The 15512-nt window shown below is 44.9% G+C and overlaps 2 protein-coding genes across 2 annotated transcripts in view; one reads left to right on the forward strand and one right to left on the reverse strand.

The window, feature by feature from the left end:
* Positions 1-12243, forward strand: KLHL11 (kelch like family member 11). The gene is made up of 2 exons (XM_021066993.1): positions 1-860; positions 6145-12243. The coding sequence occupies exons 1-2, from the start codon at positions 208-210 to the stop codon at positions 7724-7726; spliced, it is 2235 nt and encodes a 744-aa protein (XP_020922652.1). The 5' UTR covers positions 1-207; the 3' UTR covers positions 7727-12243.
* Positions 9067-15512, reverse strand: part of KLHL10 (kelch like family member 10) — an 11016-nt gene continuing 4570 nt past the window's right edge. Inside the window, exons 3-5 of the mRNA XM_021066996.1 lie at positions 13917-14534; positions 13039-13188; positions 9067-12824 (exon numbers count right to left, since the gene is read on the reverse strand). Of these exons, the coding sequence (XP_020922655.1) occupies positions 12450-12824; positions 13039-13188; positions 13917-14534 (1143 nt within the window). The 3' untranslated portion in view covers positions 9067-12449. The remainder of the gene's footprint in view (positions 12825-13038; positions 13189-13916; positions 14535-15512) is intronic.

The raw sequence follows: 15512 nt of genomic DNA on the forward strand, positions 1-15512 counted from the left end.
TTAAGGCGGCTTTTATTTCACAAAACGACCATGGAGAACATGCTACTCTCTAAGGGAAGGAAACGGCCATCCTCCCTCCCGCATGCAGATGGGCCTCCAGGGAGAGCAATCCGGGCAGCGCAATCACAGCCGGAGAGCAGTACCTCTTGCTGAACCTTCCAGCCGAGCGCATTGGGCGGGTGCGACGGCGCGTGCGCAGACCCAGCGATGGTCGGCTCCGCCCGGCGCCCACTATTTATTCCCAGAATCCCTCGGTGTCACACCAGAACGGCCCAACCGTTCCGAGACTGCGGAGTCAGGCGCGGCGGCGTCAAGATGGCGGCAGCGGCAGTGGCGGCGGCGGCAGCAGCGGCCGCGGCTGCATCTCTTCAGGTGCTGGAGATGGAGAGTATGGAGACGGCCGCCGCCGGCTCGGCGGGGCTTGCCGCCGAAGTCAGAGGCAGTGGCACAGTGGACTTCGGGCCCGGGTCCGGTTTGTCTGCAATGGAGGCGAGTGGGGGCGATCCGGGCCCGGAGGCCGAGGATTTCGAGTGCAGCTCTCACTGCTCGGAGCTGTCGTGGAGGCAGAACGAGCAGCGGCGCCAGGGCCTCTTCTGCGACATTACCTTATGCTTCGGCGGTGCCGGAGGCCGGGAGTTCCGGGCCCACCGCTCGGTGCTGGCCGCCGCCACCGAGTACTTCACACCCCTGCTCTCCGGCCAGTTTTCCGAGTCCCGCTCCGGCCGGGTGGAGATGCGCAAGTGGAGCTCGGAGCCCGGGCCCGAACCCGACACGGTGGAAGCCGTTATCGAATATATGTACACCGGGCGCATCCGCGTCAGCACGGGCAGTGTGCACGAGGTGCTGGAGCTGGCCGACAGGTAGGCGGCGGAGGCGTGATGCGGAGGGCAGGGAGGCGGGGATGCTCGCCGACCGCGGGCCGCATCCAGGGAGGGCGCAGGAGGCGGCGGGGAGGGCTGTGCCCTGGATGGTCTCGAGTGAGCCCTGACAAAGTGCATTCGTTTGATACTTATTGAGCGTCTGCTGTATGCTGTGGGGCGGGCAGTGCGCTGGGCACTGAGGATGCTGCCGGCCAGTACTGCAAGAGCGGCCTGTCGGATTCCAAGTGGAGGGACAAAGGCAATGAAAAAGAATGTCCGCATGTAATAAGTATTGTGTTGACATTTAAAAGGGATGAAAGAATAGGAATTGCATAGACCTTTCTGAGGAGGTGACATTTGAACCGACCTCTAAACGCCAAGGGAGTACTGGCCATGCAAAGATGGGGAATGACCGACCATTCCTGGCAGATAGTGAAAAGGCCTACAGGCCAGATCCCGGTTGGCCTAGAGAAGAACTGAAAAAGGAAAACTCATTGAGCCTAGATCTGGTGGGTAATGCGTTGGAAAAGGATGTTTGGATTTTCCTGGGTAATGGGAAGCTGGATAAAGATATGATATGAGGAGTTTCAGCTGTGGCTCAGTGAAAGTGAACCGGATAAGAATTTGCTTCCACAAGAATGCCAGTTCCACCCCTGGCCTCGGCTCAGTGGGTTAAGCATTGCAGTGAGCTGTGGTGTAGGTTGCAGATGGAGCTCAGATCTGACATTGCTGTTGCTGTGTGGCGTAGGCTGGCAGCTGCAGCTCAGATTCCACCCCTAGCCTGGGAACTTCCATATGCTGCAGGTGTGGCCCTGGGGAAAAAAAAAAATCTGATTTAAATATTTTAAAAGATTTCTGATGCTCTGGAAAATGGATTGCAGGAGGCAGAGATGGATGCTCCAGAGACTGGTTAGGAGGCAGGTGAATGCAGTTTGGAGATGGGGAGGAGTCTGTTGGGGCAGTATTGTGTTACAGATTTGTTGTTTGAACAAATACTTATTGAGTTCCTATTATGCATCAGTCAGCCACCTTGTTCTAAGCTGCTGGGGGTTCAGCAGTGAACAAAACAGACAAAAGTGCCTTTCTGCATTGTACTTACATTGGTAGATGAACAATAAATAAAATAGATACCACGTTAGGTGATTGCTATAGCTATTTTGAAAAGTAAACTGTGGTAGGACATATAGAAAGTGCAGTGTATAGGATCTGGTTTTTGGGGGGGAGGATGGCTAAAGAATGCCTCGTGAAGAAGATATTTTGCAAAGAACTGAAGGAGGTGAGGTAAAAAGTGTCTCAGGTAGGGGACACAGGTGCAGAGAGCTTGCCTGGATGTTAGAAAATAGCTGGAGGATAGCGTGGCTGGCTCATGGGGATGCAGAGTGAGAGGAGTAGGAGAGGCCTGAGGGTGGTAGTGGCTGTGGATCTGGATCCCACGGGACCTTGTCCTCTTGTAGAAGGACTTGGTCTCTTACTGTGAGTGAGATGGGAAGGTCTGGGGGTAAAGGAATGATGCAGTCTGATTTGGAGAATTCTACTGTCAAGTTGAGATAAAAGATGGGGTTTTGGGGAAGGGGCTGCAAAGGGCAGAAGCAGACTAGTTTAGGAGGTTGTTGCAGCGGTGGTAGAGGCTTGGACTGAGAAAGGAGAAGTAAAGGTGATGAGAAGTGCTTCAATTCTAGATAATATTTTGAAGGTAGAGATGAATTTGCTGATGGATTTGATGTAGGAAGTGAGGGAAAAACTGTTAGTTTTGTTTGTTTTGGGGGTTGTTTGTTATTTATTTATTTATTTATTTATTTTATTTTGCTTTTCAGGGTCACACCTGCAGCATATGGAGGTTCCCAGGCTAGGGATTGAATAGGAGCTACGGCTGCCAGCCTTCGCCACAGCCACAGCAACACCAGATCCGAGCCGAATCTTCAACCTACACTACAGCTCACAGCAGCACTGGAACCTTAACCCACTGATCGAGGCCAGGGATCGGACCGCAATCTCATGGTTCCTAGTCGGATTCGTTTCCGCTGCACCACAACGGGAACTCCAAGACTGTTAGTTTTTTGACTGGAGCAGCTGGAAAGGTGGGGTTGTTCGTTATTTTATTAAGATGTGGAAGACTGCAGGAAAGCGTTTTGGAGGAAGATCAGGAGTTTGGTTTTTGGTCCAGGAGATGTCTTCTACTAGATTTCTGGTAGGCAGTTGGATTTAAGAGCATTGGGAGCTAGAGATTGGGAGGAAATTAGCCTATTGAAGGTAATTAAAGCCTTGGGGTGGATGAAGTTAATTAGGAAGAGAGTATAGATAGAAAAAAGCAGCAGCAGGCCTGAGCCCTGGTTTCTCCAGGATGTTAAAGAGGAACCAGCAGAGGAGACTGATTCCATGGAAGCCTAGAGAGTGTCAAGGAGGGAGTAGTCAATCAGGTTAGCTCTGTCAGCCGTAAGTGGTCATTGGATTTGGTGATAATGGTGGTCCTTGATGGCACTGTTGGCATTGACAAGAGCCCTTTAAGTCTGACTGTAAAGAGGGTCAGAAAAGTGACACATATGGACATGCTTGTGGAGGAGTCCAGAGACAACTCCTTTTCCCCTCAGATAGGCGATACTGAAGCATGTTTGTGTCCTGATGAAAAATGAATCTGTGTGAGGGGAGAAATTGATGTTATAGGACCAGAGTCCTTGCAATAAGAGGATAGAATCCGTACTAAAAGTGGAGAAGTTGGACTGGGAAGACAGAGTGTAGGATACAACTACAGGCAGATTGGATGGTGAGAAAATGAAGTTTCTGCCCGATTGCTTCTGTTTTCTCAAAGCATAAGCCTGGGTCATCTCTTAGAGGGGGAGCTGGGGTGGGTGATAGAGGTCTACCAGAGGGAGGTTTGTTGAATGAAAATGGATAGAAAAGGGTCATTGTACTCATTCAGGCTGTGTTTGCTTCTGTCACGTGAGCCTGTGTTCTTTCAGATCCACCCCTGCTCTCCTGGAGAGTTGGGGGCAGAGAGGAAAGGACACCCTATAGACAGTTCACTTAAAACTTTAACTTCTCTCCATACATCAGTTGCTGAGCAGCTGCCCGTGTTTGGCACTATTCTGAGTGCCCTGCAGCCATCATATGCAATCTTACCCAGCGGCTCCAAGGCAGGATTCCTTTCCCTACCACCCCACCTCCCCCATGTACTCTGTGTGTTGCTCATATGTACCTTGCAGGGCACTTACAACCTAAAGAGATGACAGCAAGTGCCCAACATGATGCCCGTCACATGGCACGTGTCTAGTTTACCAGAGTGATCATTTTCATAGAGCCGTATTTCCAAACACCTGCTCAAAGAAATTTGTGCCAGGTGACCTGGAGTGTCTGCCAGAATTCACAAGTGGGGGGTGGGGCAGCCCAGAAATGAGTGACCCTGGCACGCAGACAGGCTTGAGAGCTACTCAAGCCCTTACCGCTCTACCTTGTCTTGGTCTTAGGTCTGCGATGTTCCCTGAGGAGGGGGAAGGGAGCCTGTCTTGAAGTTCATCTTCACATCACAGTTAGGTATTAAGCACAATAATCATAATAGCAAATGGTTACTGAAGTGAGAGAGGCCTGGGCTAAGGAAGTCATTCTTGCATTGTTTAATGTTCTCAGTTCTAAGGATTTATTTATTTATTTATTTATTTTTAAAGCAGTGGTCTCAAATTGGCCACTCTTGGGGCTGAATTTTGCCAGATTAATTATGTGAGCAAACAACTTCTCGTCAGCTACATGACGAATCACTTTCTTTTCTTAACATGGACCGTCCTACACATGTTTTCTGTTGTTGTTTTATTTCCTGGCTTCTTCAGATATTTGGCTTGCCCCTCCTGCTTTAATAAGACAAAGCCCCTGAGCACCATGCCTGGGCAGTTACTCGGGGGAAAGCTCTGTTGAAGAGAAGATTGAAACCTCTGACACAAAGCCCGCCTTGCCGTTCCCTCTGAGATCTGACCACACAGCCTCCCCCGAGTCACAGTTCCCCTTCCATGTAATTGATGCTTAAGGTCTCTCCACTGAAGGGAGACCCAGCCTCACTGAAGAAAAGGCTGGTTGCTGGCGAGGGATTAGGGCAGGGTAGCAGAGATAAGTTTGGATTGGGATTTGCCTTTGCCAAGGGCAATTTGAAGTGGAAATAAAGTATGGGACTACTATATTAAGGCTATGTTCTGAAAAACCTTACATCATTTAAAACTAATTTGTGTGTGTGTGTGTGTGAATTACGTGTATTTTGTAACATATAATTACATATAAACTATGTAATGTAAATGATTTAAAATATATAAAGATGGAGTTCCCATCATGATGCAGCTGAAATGAATCTGACCTGGAACCAGGAGGTTACAGGTTTGATCCCTGGCCTCGGTTAGTGGGTTAAGGATCCGGCGTTGCTGTGAGCTGTGGTGTAGGTCTCAGATGTGGCTCGGATCTGGTGTTGCTGTGGCTGTGGCATAGGCCAGCAGCTGCGTCCCTGATTTGACCCCCTAGCCTGGGAACCTCCATATGCCGCAGTTGCGGCCCTAAAAAGCAAATAAAACATGTAGATGATCCTATTTTTAGCCATACCTGTGGCGTGCAGCAGTTCCTGGGCTAGGGATCAAACCTGTACCACAGCAGTGACACAAGACACAGACATGACAACTCTAGATCCTTGAACCACTGAGCCACATGGTAACTCCCAAAAAATGATTTTATATATACTTTTTTTTTGGTATATGTGCTTTTAAACATACTTTTCAGTACAATCTTTTTATTTATATGTTTGTTTATTTTGGCCACACCTGCAGTATGCAGCAGTTCTCTGGCCACGAATGGAACCTGAACCGTAGCAGTGACAACACTAAATCCTTAACTGCTAGGCCTGATATCAGGGAACTCTGAGCACAATCCTTTTTAATTTGGGAGGATTTGCTTTTTTTTTTCAGGTGTGTGCATGAAGTGAGATGAAGCTTAGTTACCATTTTTAACTTGTATAATTCAAAGTGCAACCACATAAATATGCATATTTGAAAATTACGGCGTTCCCATTGTAGCTCAGTGCCTGAGAGGGTGCAGGTTCGACCCCTGGCCTCACTCAGTGGGTTAAGGATCTGGTGTTCCTGCAAGCTGTGGTGTAGGTCGCAGATGCAGCTTGGATCCGGCGTTGCTGTGATGTAGGCTTCAGCTGCAGCTCTGATTTGACCCCTAGCCTAGGAGATTCCATGTGCCACAGGTGCGACCATAACAAGGAAAAAAAAAAGGAGAGAGAATTAATCGTTTCTTTTTTTCTTAATTTTAGGTTCCTATTAATTCGTTTAAAAGAATTTTGTGGGGAATTTCTCAAGAAAAAACTTCACCTCTCTAATTGTGTGGCCATTCATAGCTTAGCTCACATGTACACCCTAAGCCAGCTTGCTCTCAAAGCTGCCGATATGATACGGAGAAATTTCCACAAAGTGATTCAGGATGAGGAATTTTATACTTTGCCTTTCCATCTCATTCGAGACTGGCTGTCGGACTTGGAGATTACGGTTGATTCCGAGGAGGTTCTGTTCGAAACAGTTTTGAAGTGGGTTCAGAGAAATGCTGAAGAGAGAGAGAGGTACTTTGAAGAACTTTTTAAACTGCTCAGGTTGTCCCAGATGAAACCTACTTACCTTACTCGTCATGTCAAACCAGAGAGGCTGGTGGCCAATAATGAGGTGTGCGTCAAGTTAGTGGCCGATGCGGTGGAGAGGCATGCTCTGAGGGCCGAGAATATCCAGTCTGGCACATTCCAGCATCCCGCTTCTCACGTCTCATTGTTACCTCGCTATGGACAAAACATGGACGTGATCATGGTCATTGGCGGCGTGTCGGAAGGAGGGGACTACCTGAGTGAGTGTGTGGGGTATTTTGTTGATGAGGACAGATGGGTAAACTTACCCCATATTCATAATCACCTTGATGGACATGCGGTTGCAGTAACAGAATCCTACGTGTATGTTGCTGGGTCAATGGAACCAGGTTTTGCTAAAACTGTGGAAAGGTATAACCCAAATTTGAATACATGGGAACATGTTTGTAGTCTGATGACACGGAAGCATTCTTTTGGGCTAACAGAAGTCAAAGGGAAGCTCTACAGTATTGGAGGACATGGCAACTTTAGTCCTGGCTTTAAAGATGTGACTGTTTATAATCCTGAGCTCGATAAATGGCACAACTTGGAATCGGCACCAAAGATTCTTCGAGATGTGAAAGCCCTGGCCATCGAAGACCGGTTTGTCTACATTGCTGCTCGCACTCCCGTGGATCGGGACACTGAGGATGGACTAAAGGCTGTCATTACTTGCTATGATACCGAGACTCGACAGTGGCAAGATGTGGAATCTTTGCCCCTTATTGACAATTACTGCTTTTTCCAAATGTCCGTGGTCAATTCAAACTTCTATCAGACAGCTTCATGTTGTCCCAAGAGTTATGCTTTAGAAAATGAAGAGGCAGTAAGAAAAATTGCCAGCCAAGTTTCTGATGAGATCCTTGAAAGCTTACCTCCAGAAGTCCTAAGCATCGAAGGGGCAGCCATTTGCTATTACAAAGATGACGTTTTCATTATTGGAGGCTGGAAAAACAGTGATGACATTGATAAACAGTATCGGAAGGAAGCCTACCGATACTGTGCAGAGAGAAAGAGGTGGATGCTTCTTCCTCCCATGCCACAGCCTCGTTGTAGAGCCACTGCCTGCCACGTGAGAATTCCATACCGGTACTTGCATGGCACTCAGAGATATCCCATGCCTCAAAACTTAATGTGGCAGAAGGACCGCATCAGACAGATGCAGGAAATACATCGGCATGCCCTAAACATGCGGCGAGTGCCCAGCTCGCAGATAGAATGCTAGCTTCTCTATTACGTGCAGCTTAAAACAGTTGTACCTGTTCCGTGAGGCTGAAGATTCCCAGACTGTTACTTGAAAAAGTATGTCGGTAACTTATTTTCTACATGAACTGATTATCGCCCCATATAAAGGAAATACAGTTAAAAACTGAAGAATGGGAAAGTCGATTCAATACGTGGTAATTTTTGTTGGTTTGTAGTCTTCACCTGTCTTTGGTTTGTATGTGTGTGCTAGCTAAATAAGATCTTATTAAAGATAAGTGGAAACACCAGGTATCTAGTTACTTGGCTGTTTTTCTGCCAACAAGTTAATATGACTCCTTTGTCTTAGGGACTTATGTTTTGAACATGCTTTAAGCACCAGTTTTATTTGCACATTTACTTTGGTCATCTTTTTCATTTTTTCCTGAATGGTTGGTTTTGACAAGATCAGAATTTATGCATTGAGTCCTCATCTATAGGAGGTATGTGCAATAATAGTAAGATTGAAATTTGAAGGAAAAAGCACAATATTTCAGCAAGACGATTTCAGAATGTTTGTATTGATAAGTTGATGTATTTGTTTATTTTAGAAATGCTCTTTTATTTCTAGAAGAGTTGATTGAGAAATTTGTGATTGGCCTATGCATTTTTTGAGTATTTTTCATTTCTTTAGCAACTGTGTTACAAACTTCAAGCCATCACTTTGAGATAATGGTAGTTGGCAAGACTGTTGATCCTTAGCTGATTGATTGAATACAGAGGAAGTTATATCTGTGAAATTTGTTTCTCCGAGAAGACAAGTATTATTAGTCTAAAGTAAGAAATCAAAGGCATTGAAAAACTTAAAAACACTTTTCAGGAGTTGCAGGCTTACTTTGAACAAGTTAACGAGTGTAAATAATGCCTAGGACAATCGACACTCAATGCCTTCAATTTTAAATTTTGCTCTAATGCATATTGTATGAAATCCTCATTCCTTTCTAAAGGGGGCTGTTTTCAAAGGGGAGGAAAGTAACAATTTAGAGAACTGTTGCTGAGGAGAAGCCTTATTATTTCTCAGCCCAGGTTATTTTGTTTTATCCAGTTGCCCTAGACTTTCATTGGAACTTTGCCAGAGCCTAAAATACTATATTTGGGTGCATAATTATGGCTCTTAAAGTTTATCACTATGGTTACCTTTTATTTATTTTTCATTTTTACTTTTTTTGTCTGTACCCGCAGCATACAAAAATTCCTGGGGCGGGGATCAAACTCACACCACAGCAGCAACCCAAGCTACAGCAATGACAATACCAGATCCTTAACCCACTGCACCACCAGGGAACTCCTGGATACCTTTTTTTTTTTTTTTTTTTTTTCATTTTTATTTTTTGGCCATGCCTAAGGCGTGCGGAAGTTCCCAGGCCAGGGATCAAACCCACACCACAGCTGTGACAATGCCAGATTCTTAACCTGCTGCACCACCAGGAAACTCCCTGGTTATCTTTTATACATTCTTCTGATCCTCTTATCGGTACCCAAATTTTATGCAAATTAGCACTTATGTTGACTTTTAGCATCGGTAAGCATAATTGACTCCTACTCTAATGGTTTCCCTTGTGGATTCAGTATACTTTCCTTGTTTCTTTCAGAATGTCTCTACCTTCTTAGACATTCTGGAATACCATTCTAGAAGTTGAATTCCAAGTGCAGTGATTTTTTTTTTCTTCCCAGTCCATTATAGTTAATCTTATTAGTTGGAGCAAACATCAAGAGAAAAAAGTACAACCAGAAATTTTGGCTCTCAAGGTGCTGCAGGACTATTAATGTTTAGGCCTTGGATGTTATACTAAGAACTTCCTGAAACTTCAAATTGATATCCTTATCTAAGACAAAGTTTTTCAATAAATGTGTTGGAAATTACTTTAAAACCAGTTAATTTAGGCATCCCCGTCATGGCTCAGTGGTTAACGAATCCGACTAGGAACCACAAGGTTGCAGGTTCGATCCCTGGCCTTGCTCAGTGGTTTAAGGATCCAGCATTGCCGTGAGCTGTGGTGTAGGTCGCAGATGAGGCTCGGATCCCAAGTGGCTGTAGCGTAGGCCGGCAGCTGTAGCTCCGATTGGACCCCTAACCTGGGAACCTCCATATGCCAAGGGCGTGGCCCTAGAAAAAGACAAAAAAAAAAACCCCACAAACCAGTTAATTTAGGCCAGGGTAGGAGTGGGATACTGCAAGTCTGTGTGTGAGGAGATGTTACCCTACCCCACCTCTACCATTTTCTTAATTTGCATTTTATTTTAATAAAAGCCATTTAGATTCTGAGACGTGCTAATTCTTAGTTGTGAGAGGTCTATGCAAGTAAGACAGAAAGCTCATTGAATGAAATCCTCATTTCTGTCTCTGATAGATATGCTAGCAAACTCCTTTTCTTAGTGGTGTTGAAATAATTTAGTAGCTCACTAAGGTGCCAGTTTCTCTCCAGAAAGGTGTGATGTAAGGTTTTTGATTGTCTTGTTTGAGAGGGGGTGGGATGGGGGTAGGTCTCAGTTGTCTTCTGAGATAGTCATTACCAAGTTATTTGCAGGGTGTCTTTTTTTCACACGATGTGGCAGGTATAATCTGGTTTTGAAAACATGATTGAAACTGTTGTTTTTTAACTCAGCAGGCAGCCTAGGCCATGGCTGGGAAGAAAAGGGTAAGTCCTTCCTTGCATGATGATGTGGGCAGGGTTCCTGACTACTGGATTCCTAATTTTCATATTTGAATTCACATGTGTGATTTCACATCAATAACTTGTGTTTCTGAAATATCCCAACTAACTTGTTAATAAGGAAAGAAACCAGGTTTGCTTAAATCTGTTCAAGGCTGACATTCTGAAATTCTAAACTGGGAATATAACTTCCCAGAGTATTTGGAAAGGTTCTGGTTTTAATGATCATCCTAAAATGGCTCTTTGGGAAAGACATTTCCTCCTTGATGAAAACTTATAAAAGACGTTAAAAATATAGCTTTAAAAAGACAGCTTAATGTGTATTCAGGCAAACCTTTTTCTGTTGTTGCTTTTTTTTTGTTTTGTAGAAGGAAAAGAGAAGAATTGATTATACCAAAAAGTAGTAACTCTGCATAGCTTTGAGTGAGCCTGCTTTTATCTTAGAGTGGATCTCCTTGAACTATACCTACACCACCACGGTTTAAAAAAAAAAAAAAAAATCAGTGTGTATATTGAGAATGTCAGTCATGAGCTTAGTGTTTAAGTAATACATCTCACCTGGAGTTGTTTGCATGATTAGTCTTGTGTATCTTGATATTCAACTTTGCTTTTGCTGTGCCAATTCGAAACTATTTTGCTAAAAACAAAGAAACAACAAATCTCAAAATTCATTGGCATCAGTTTTGTTGTAATCACTTGTTTTTGTATAGTGTTTCTGGGACCAAAAAAAATTTTGAAATCTTTTTTAATGTAGAATAGAAGTTTGGAGCTGGAAAGATAGTATTTATGGAAGATTTGTGTGCTTTTGTATATTAAACTCTTCAGGCTGCTGGTAAGGCAGTTGCTAAGGCACACTTTTTTCCTCTTTATGTTTGTGGACTAGTGTAGCATGTGGTATGTTTAAATACTTCATTCTCTGCTTCATAATTCTAATACGAACATTATGCCATATTATAGGTAGAGAGGTAAGCCAAATTGTATATTTTAGTTACTTGGCCTAATCAAGCGTAACCAAAGGGATGTTTTTTGTACTTGCCTCACATTAAGCTTGAATAAAAAGGGTGTATCAGCCACATTTCATGTCTTTTTCCAAATATGTAGAATTGTGAAGCAAGTTCTCTGCCTACACTAGAAAAATAGGATATTTATTGGTTGCCTTTTAACTGGAGAGTATTTGAGAACCAATCTGATCTCTCCTTTTTTAATTGTTAAACATTTTGGTACAGTTCATCACTCCAGTTTGTGACTTTCTCCAGAAGAGTCTATTTTTGTTTTTGTTACAATGCTTACATTATAACGTGTTTTGGTCATTGGAAACAAGACGGCTCATAGTCCAGTGATGTAATACAATAATAGTAACATAATATAGTAGTCATTTTGCTTCAAGGAATTTAATTAGATAGCCAAATAACTGCTCTTTGTTGATTACCTTTGTAGGGCTTTTGTCTTACTCTATATGGCATTACTGCGAATGTCTGACCGTGAAGCACATACAATAGAGCACTTGTTAACTTAAGCCTCCTGCATAATGCACTTGTGAAAAGTAGTGCTTGCTACATGGTTGGAGATCTTACATCCATGTACTAGGGCTCATTATTTGTAAAATAAATATTTAGTTCAAGTTGGTACCAGTGAGTTTTCTGGGCTAGCAGTATCCAGCCCGTTTTACTGCAAGCATAATCTTGACTGTCTCCCTTTAGGTCAGAGGAGATGTAGAATTTAGGACACTTTGAGACATGACATTATACAATAGCTTGTTTTATGTTCCTCAGGCTATCTTGTTCTGTGTTAAAGCTACTAATTGTTTCAGTGTGAGTTTTAAATAAACGTATTTCTTTAGAGCTGATTCGCACTGTGGTTTTTCCTTCTTAAGGATGCACCGCTGAATATAATTGCTTTCTTCCTCCCCTCTTCCTCCCCTTCAGTCATCCAACCCTTGTCTCCCTTAAGTTGAACATTTTCAAGTACTCTTAACAAGTTTAAACACTGCATTTATTTAAAAAGAGAATTAATTCTTATTGCTTAGACTTTTTATTAGCTAAATGAAGAGGCTCATACAGGTAGGGTACTTGTCGAAGCGGAGTACTTTACTTCATCTCGCAGGGCTAATCCCGTGAAGTTGTCCCTTCTAGCTGCATACTCCCCAACGTTGGCCAGCCCTGGGACCACACAGCAGCTCAGAGCACTGCGGTAGATACTCATGTCGTGGGCATCATACCACTCGTCGGTCTTTTCATCATAGCACTCAACATTAAAGGTGGTGGTGAAGCCATTGAAGCCACCCACCACAAACAAGAGGTCGTCTACCACCTCGATGCCAAAATTGCTACGAGGATTAAACATAGTGGGGATCGTGCGCCAAGTATTAGCCACTGGGCTGTAGGCTTCAGCACTCCTAAGTCGATTAGCTCCGTCAAAGCCACCTACCTGTGGACAGCAGAGGAAACACAGCTAGCTGTTAACCATCGCTTCTGTTCACTGAGGACGCCCTCTTGGGGGAGGGGGCAGGCACCAGTGATTTCATGCCTCCCTCTTCCACTGTCTTCCATGGGGGGGAAAAAGCTTTCAGATTCTTACCAACGGTAGCATCTGCTAACAGAAAATCTAGGGCTATCACTTTTGTTGTACGGAAGAAACTCACTGCGTATACGTGTTCTCCATAAGCAATTACGCCTATTCCACTCCTCCTGCTTCTCATGGGTGCTATGACTGTCCACTGATTACTCTCAGTGTTGTACACTTCTGCTGTAAACAGGCATTCATTCCCATTAAACCCACCACATATGTAGACCTGTGTGAAGAGAGTTCCAAGGTTATTAAAATTGTTACTTCTGGGGAATTTCCTTGTGGCGCAGCAGGTTAAGTGTCCAGCATTGTCACTGCAGCAGCCCAAGTCGCTGCTGTGGTGCAGATTCGATCCGTGGCCCGGGAACTTCCACATGCCACGGGCACGGCCAGAAAAAGAGAGAGAGGGTGATTGTATATGGCAGTGGCTGGGACAGGGGACACTTCTTTTTTTTTTTTTTTTTTTTGTCTTTTTGCCATTTCTTGGGCCGCTCCCGCGGCATATGGAGGTTCCCAGGCTAGAGGTCGAATCGGAGCTGTAGCCACCAGCCTACGCCAGAGCCACAGCAACGCCAGATCCAAGCCTCGTCTGCGACCTACACCACAGCTCATGGCAACGCCGGATCGTTAACCCACTGAGCAAGGCCAGGGATTGAACCCGAAATCTCATGGTTCCTAGTCGGATTCGTTAAACACTGTGCCACGACGGGAACTCCAGGGGACACTTCTGATGCCAGTCTGCAATCTGAGTTTTTTCCATACGTGCATTCATTGCTTTCTTAAAAGTGAAATAAGGAAAAATAGTTACAAAGGGCCACGTACCTCGTTGGAGGAAGGAGTTAGTTTTGCAAAGGGAATCCTGCTACTTTCCATCCACCTCACAAAAAACGAAGAGCATTCTTTCTGGGCTTGTTTGCTTTCACATCTAAACCTCCATTCCCCCCGGGTTCTTACCTTTCCATAGAGTGTCGTGGCACTCGCGTCACTCCTCTGTTCATGCATGGGGGCAATGAGTGTCCATTGATTGGTCTCTGGCTCGTAACGTTCAGCAGTGTTGAGACGCACGTAGCCATCGAATCCTCCCATGGCATAAATGAAATTGCTGAGGACTGTCACACTGACATAGCAACGTCTGGAGTGCATTGGGGCCACCTGGTGCCAAGTTTTCTTGACTGGGTCAAAACGCTTAACACTGTTGAAATAGTCTACACTATCGAACCCCCCAATGATATAAACATAACCTTTCAAATAGGCTGCCCCATGGTAGGCACGAGGACTCTCTTCCTCACAAGTGACATTCACCCATCTATCTGCCCGAGCATCATATGCCTCAATGGCATTGGTGGGGCTCCCACCACTCCAGCCACCAATTGCAAACAGGATGGCGTAGGGCAGGCGGGGCCTGGTGAGGGGGTTGGTGAAGTCAGAATTAGAAGGTCCGTTCATGTTCAGGTCATACATGGCCTTCAGGGCATTAATGATGACTGGCTTGCATTCCTCACTGTCTTTGACGTAGTCATTCATCTTAACATTGTTCATGAAGTATTCAGCATGCATGAGGGCCAGGCGAACCTAAGAAGAAAATACAGAAAGTCATTCACGGGAGTTCCCTTCGTGGCTCAGTGGAAACGAATCTGACTAGCATCCATGAGGATGCAGGTTTAATCCCTGACCTCTCTCAGTGAGTTCAGGATCCAGCGTTGCCATGAGCTGTGGGGTAGGTTGAAGACACAGCTCGGATCCCACGCCGCTGTGGCTGTGGCTTAGGCCAGTGGCTATAGCTCCAATTGGACCCCTAGCCTGAGAACCTCTATATGCCTCGGGTGCTTCCCTAAAAAGACCAAAAAAAAAAAAAAAAAAGTCATTCAGATGAGGTAAGGTGTCCAGAAAACCCATATCCTCAAGCCCACGTTTTGTCTGCCTCTGAATTGCGGTAGGATCATGTTTCATTTTTGTAATTAACTCACAGTTTAAATATTTGTTTTCTGGAGGTGGTATTACATTTGGATGCTAAGAATGATCTAGATAGAAGCCATCTCAAATGGTCACAGAGCTAGCCCATTCCTTGGTCACTAGATGGGACTATCAGACCAGAAAAAGCTGCAATCATTGCTCAGTGGTTGAATATCTGTCTTTATGTGTAAAATAACATGAATTAGTACCAAATGGGTACAACCGAGTGCAGTACTCATGGTCTGGTTTCCAGCCCAACCAGTCCACCGTGGTTGGGGAACCTGACGAAGGAAAAGGGTGAGGAGTTCCCGTTGTGGCTCAGTGGAAACAAATCTGACTAGCATCCATGAGGATGCAGGTTCGATCCCTGGCCTCGCTTAGTGAGTTAAGGATGAGCTGTGGTGTGGGTCGCAGATGTGGCTTGGATCCTGTGTTGCTCTGCCTGTGGCATAGGCAGCAGCTACAGCTCCAGTTCAACCCGTAGCCTGGGAACCTCCATATGCTGCAGGTACAGCCCTAGAGAGACTAAAGAAAAAAAAAAACCCTTTAGAATTCTTTTGAAGGCCTTCCTACCCTCTCCTTGCCCCACTATCATGT

Source organism: Sus scrofa, chromosome 12, assembly GCF_000003025.6.
Source record: "Sus scrofa isolate TJ Tabasco breed Duroc chromosome 12, Sscrofa11.1, whole genome shotgun sequence".
Taxonomy (NCBI): domain Eukaryota; kingdom Metazoa; phylum Chordata; class Mammalia; order Artiodactyla; family Suidae; genus Sus; species Sus scrofa.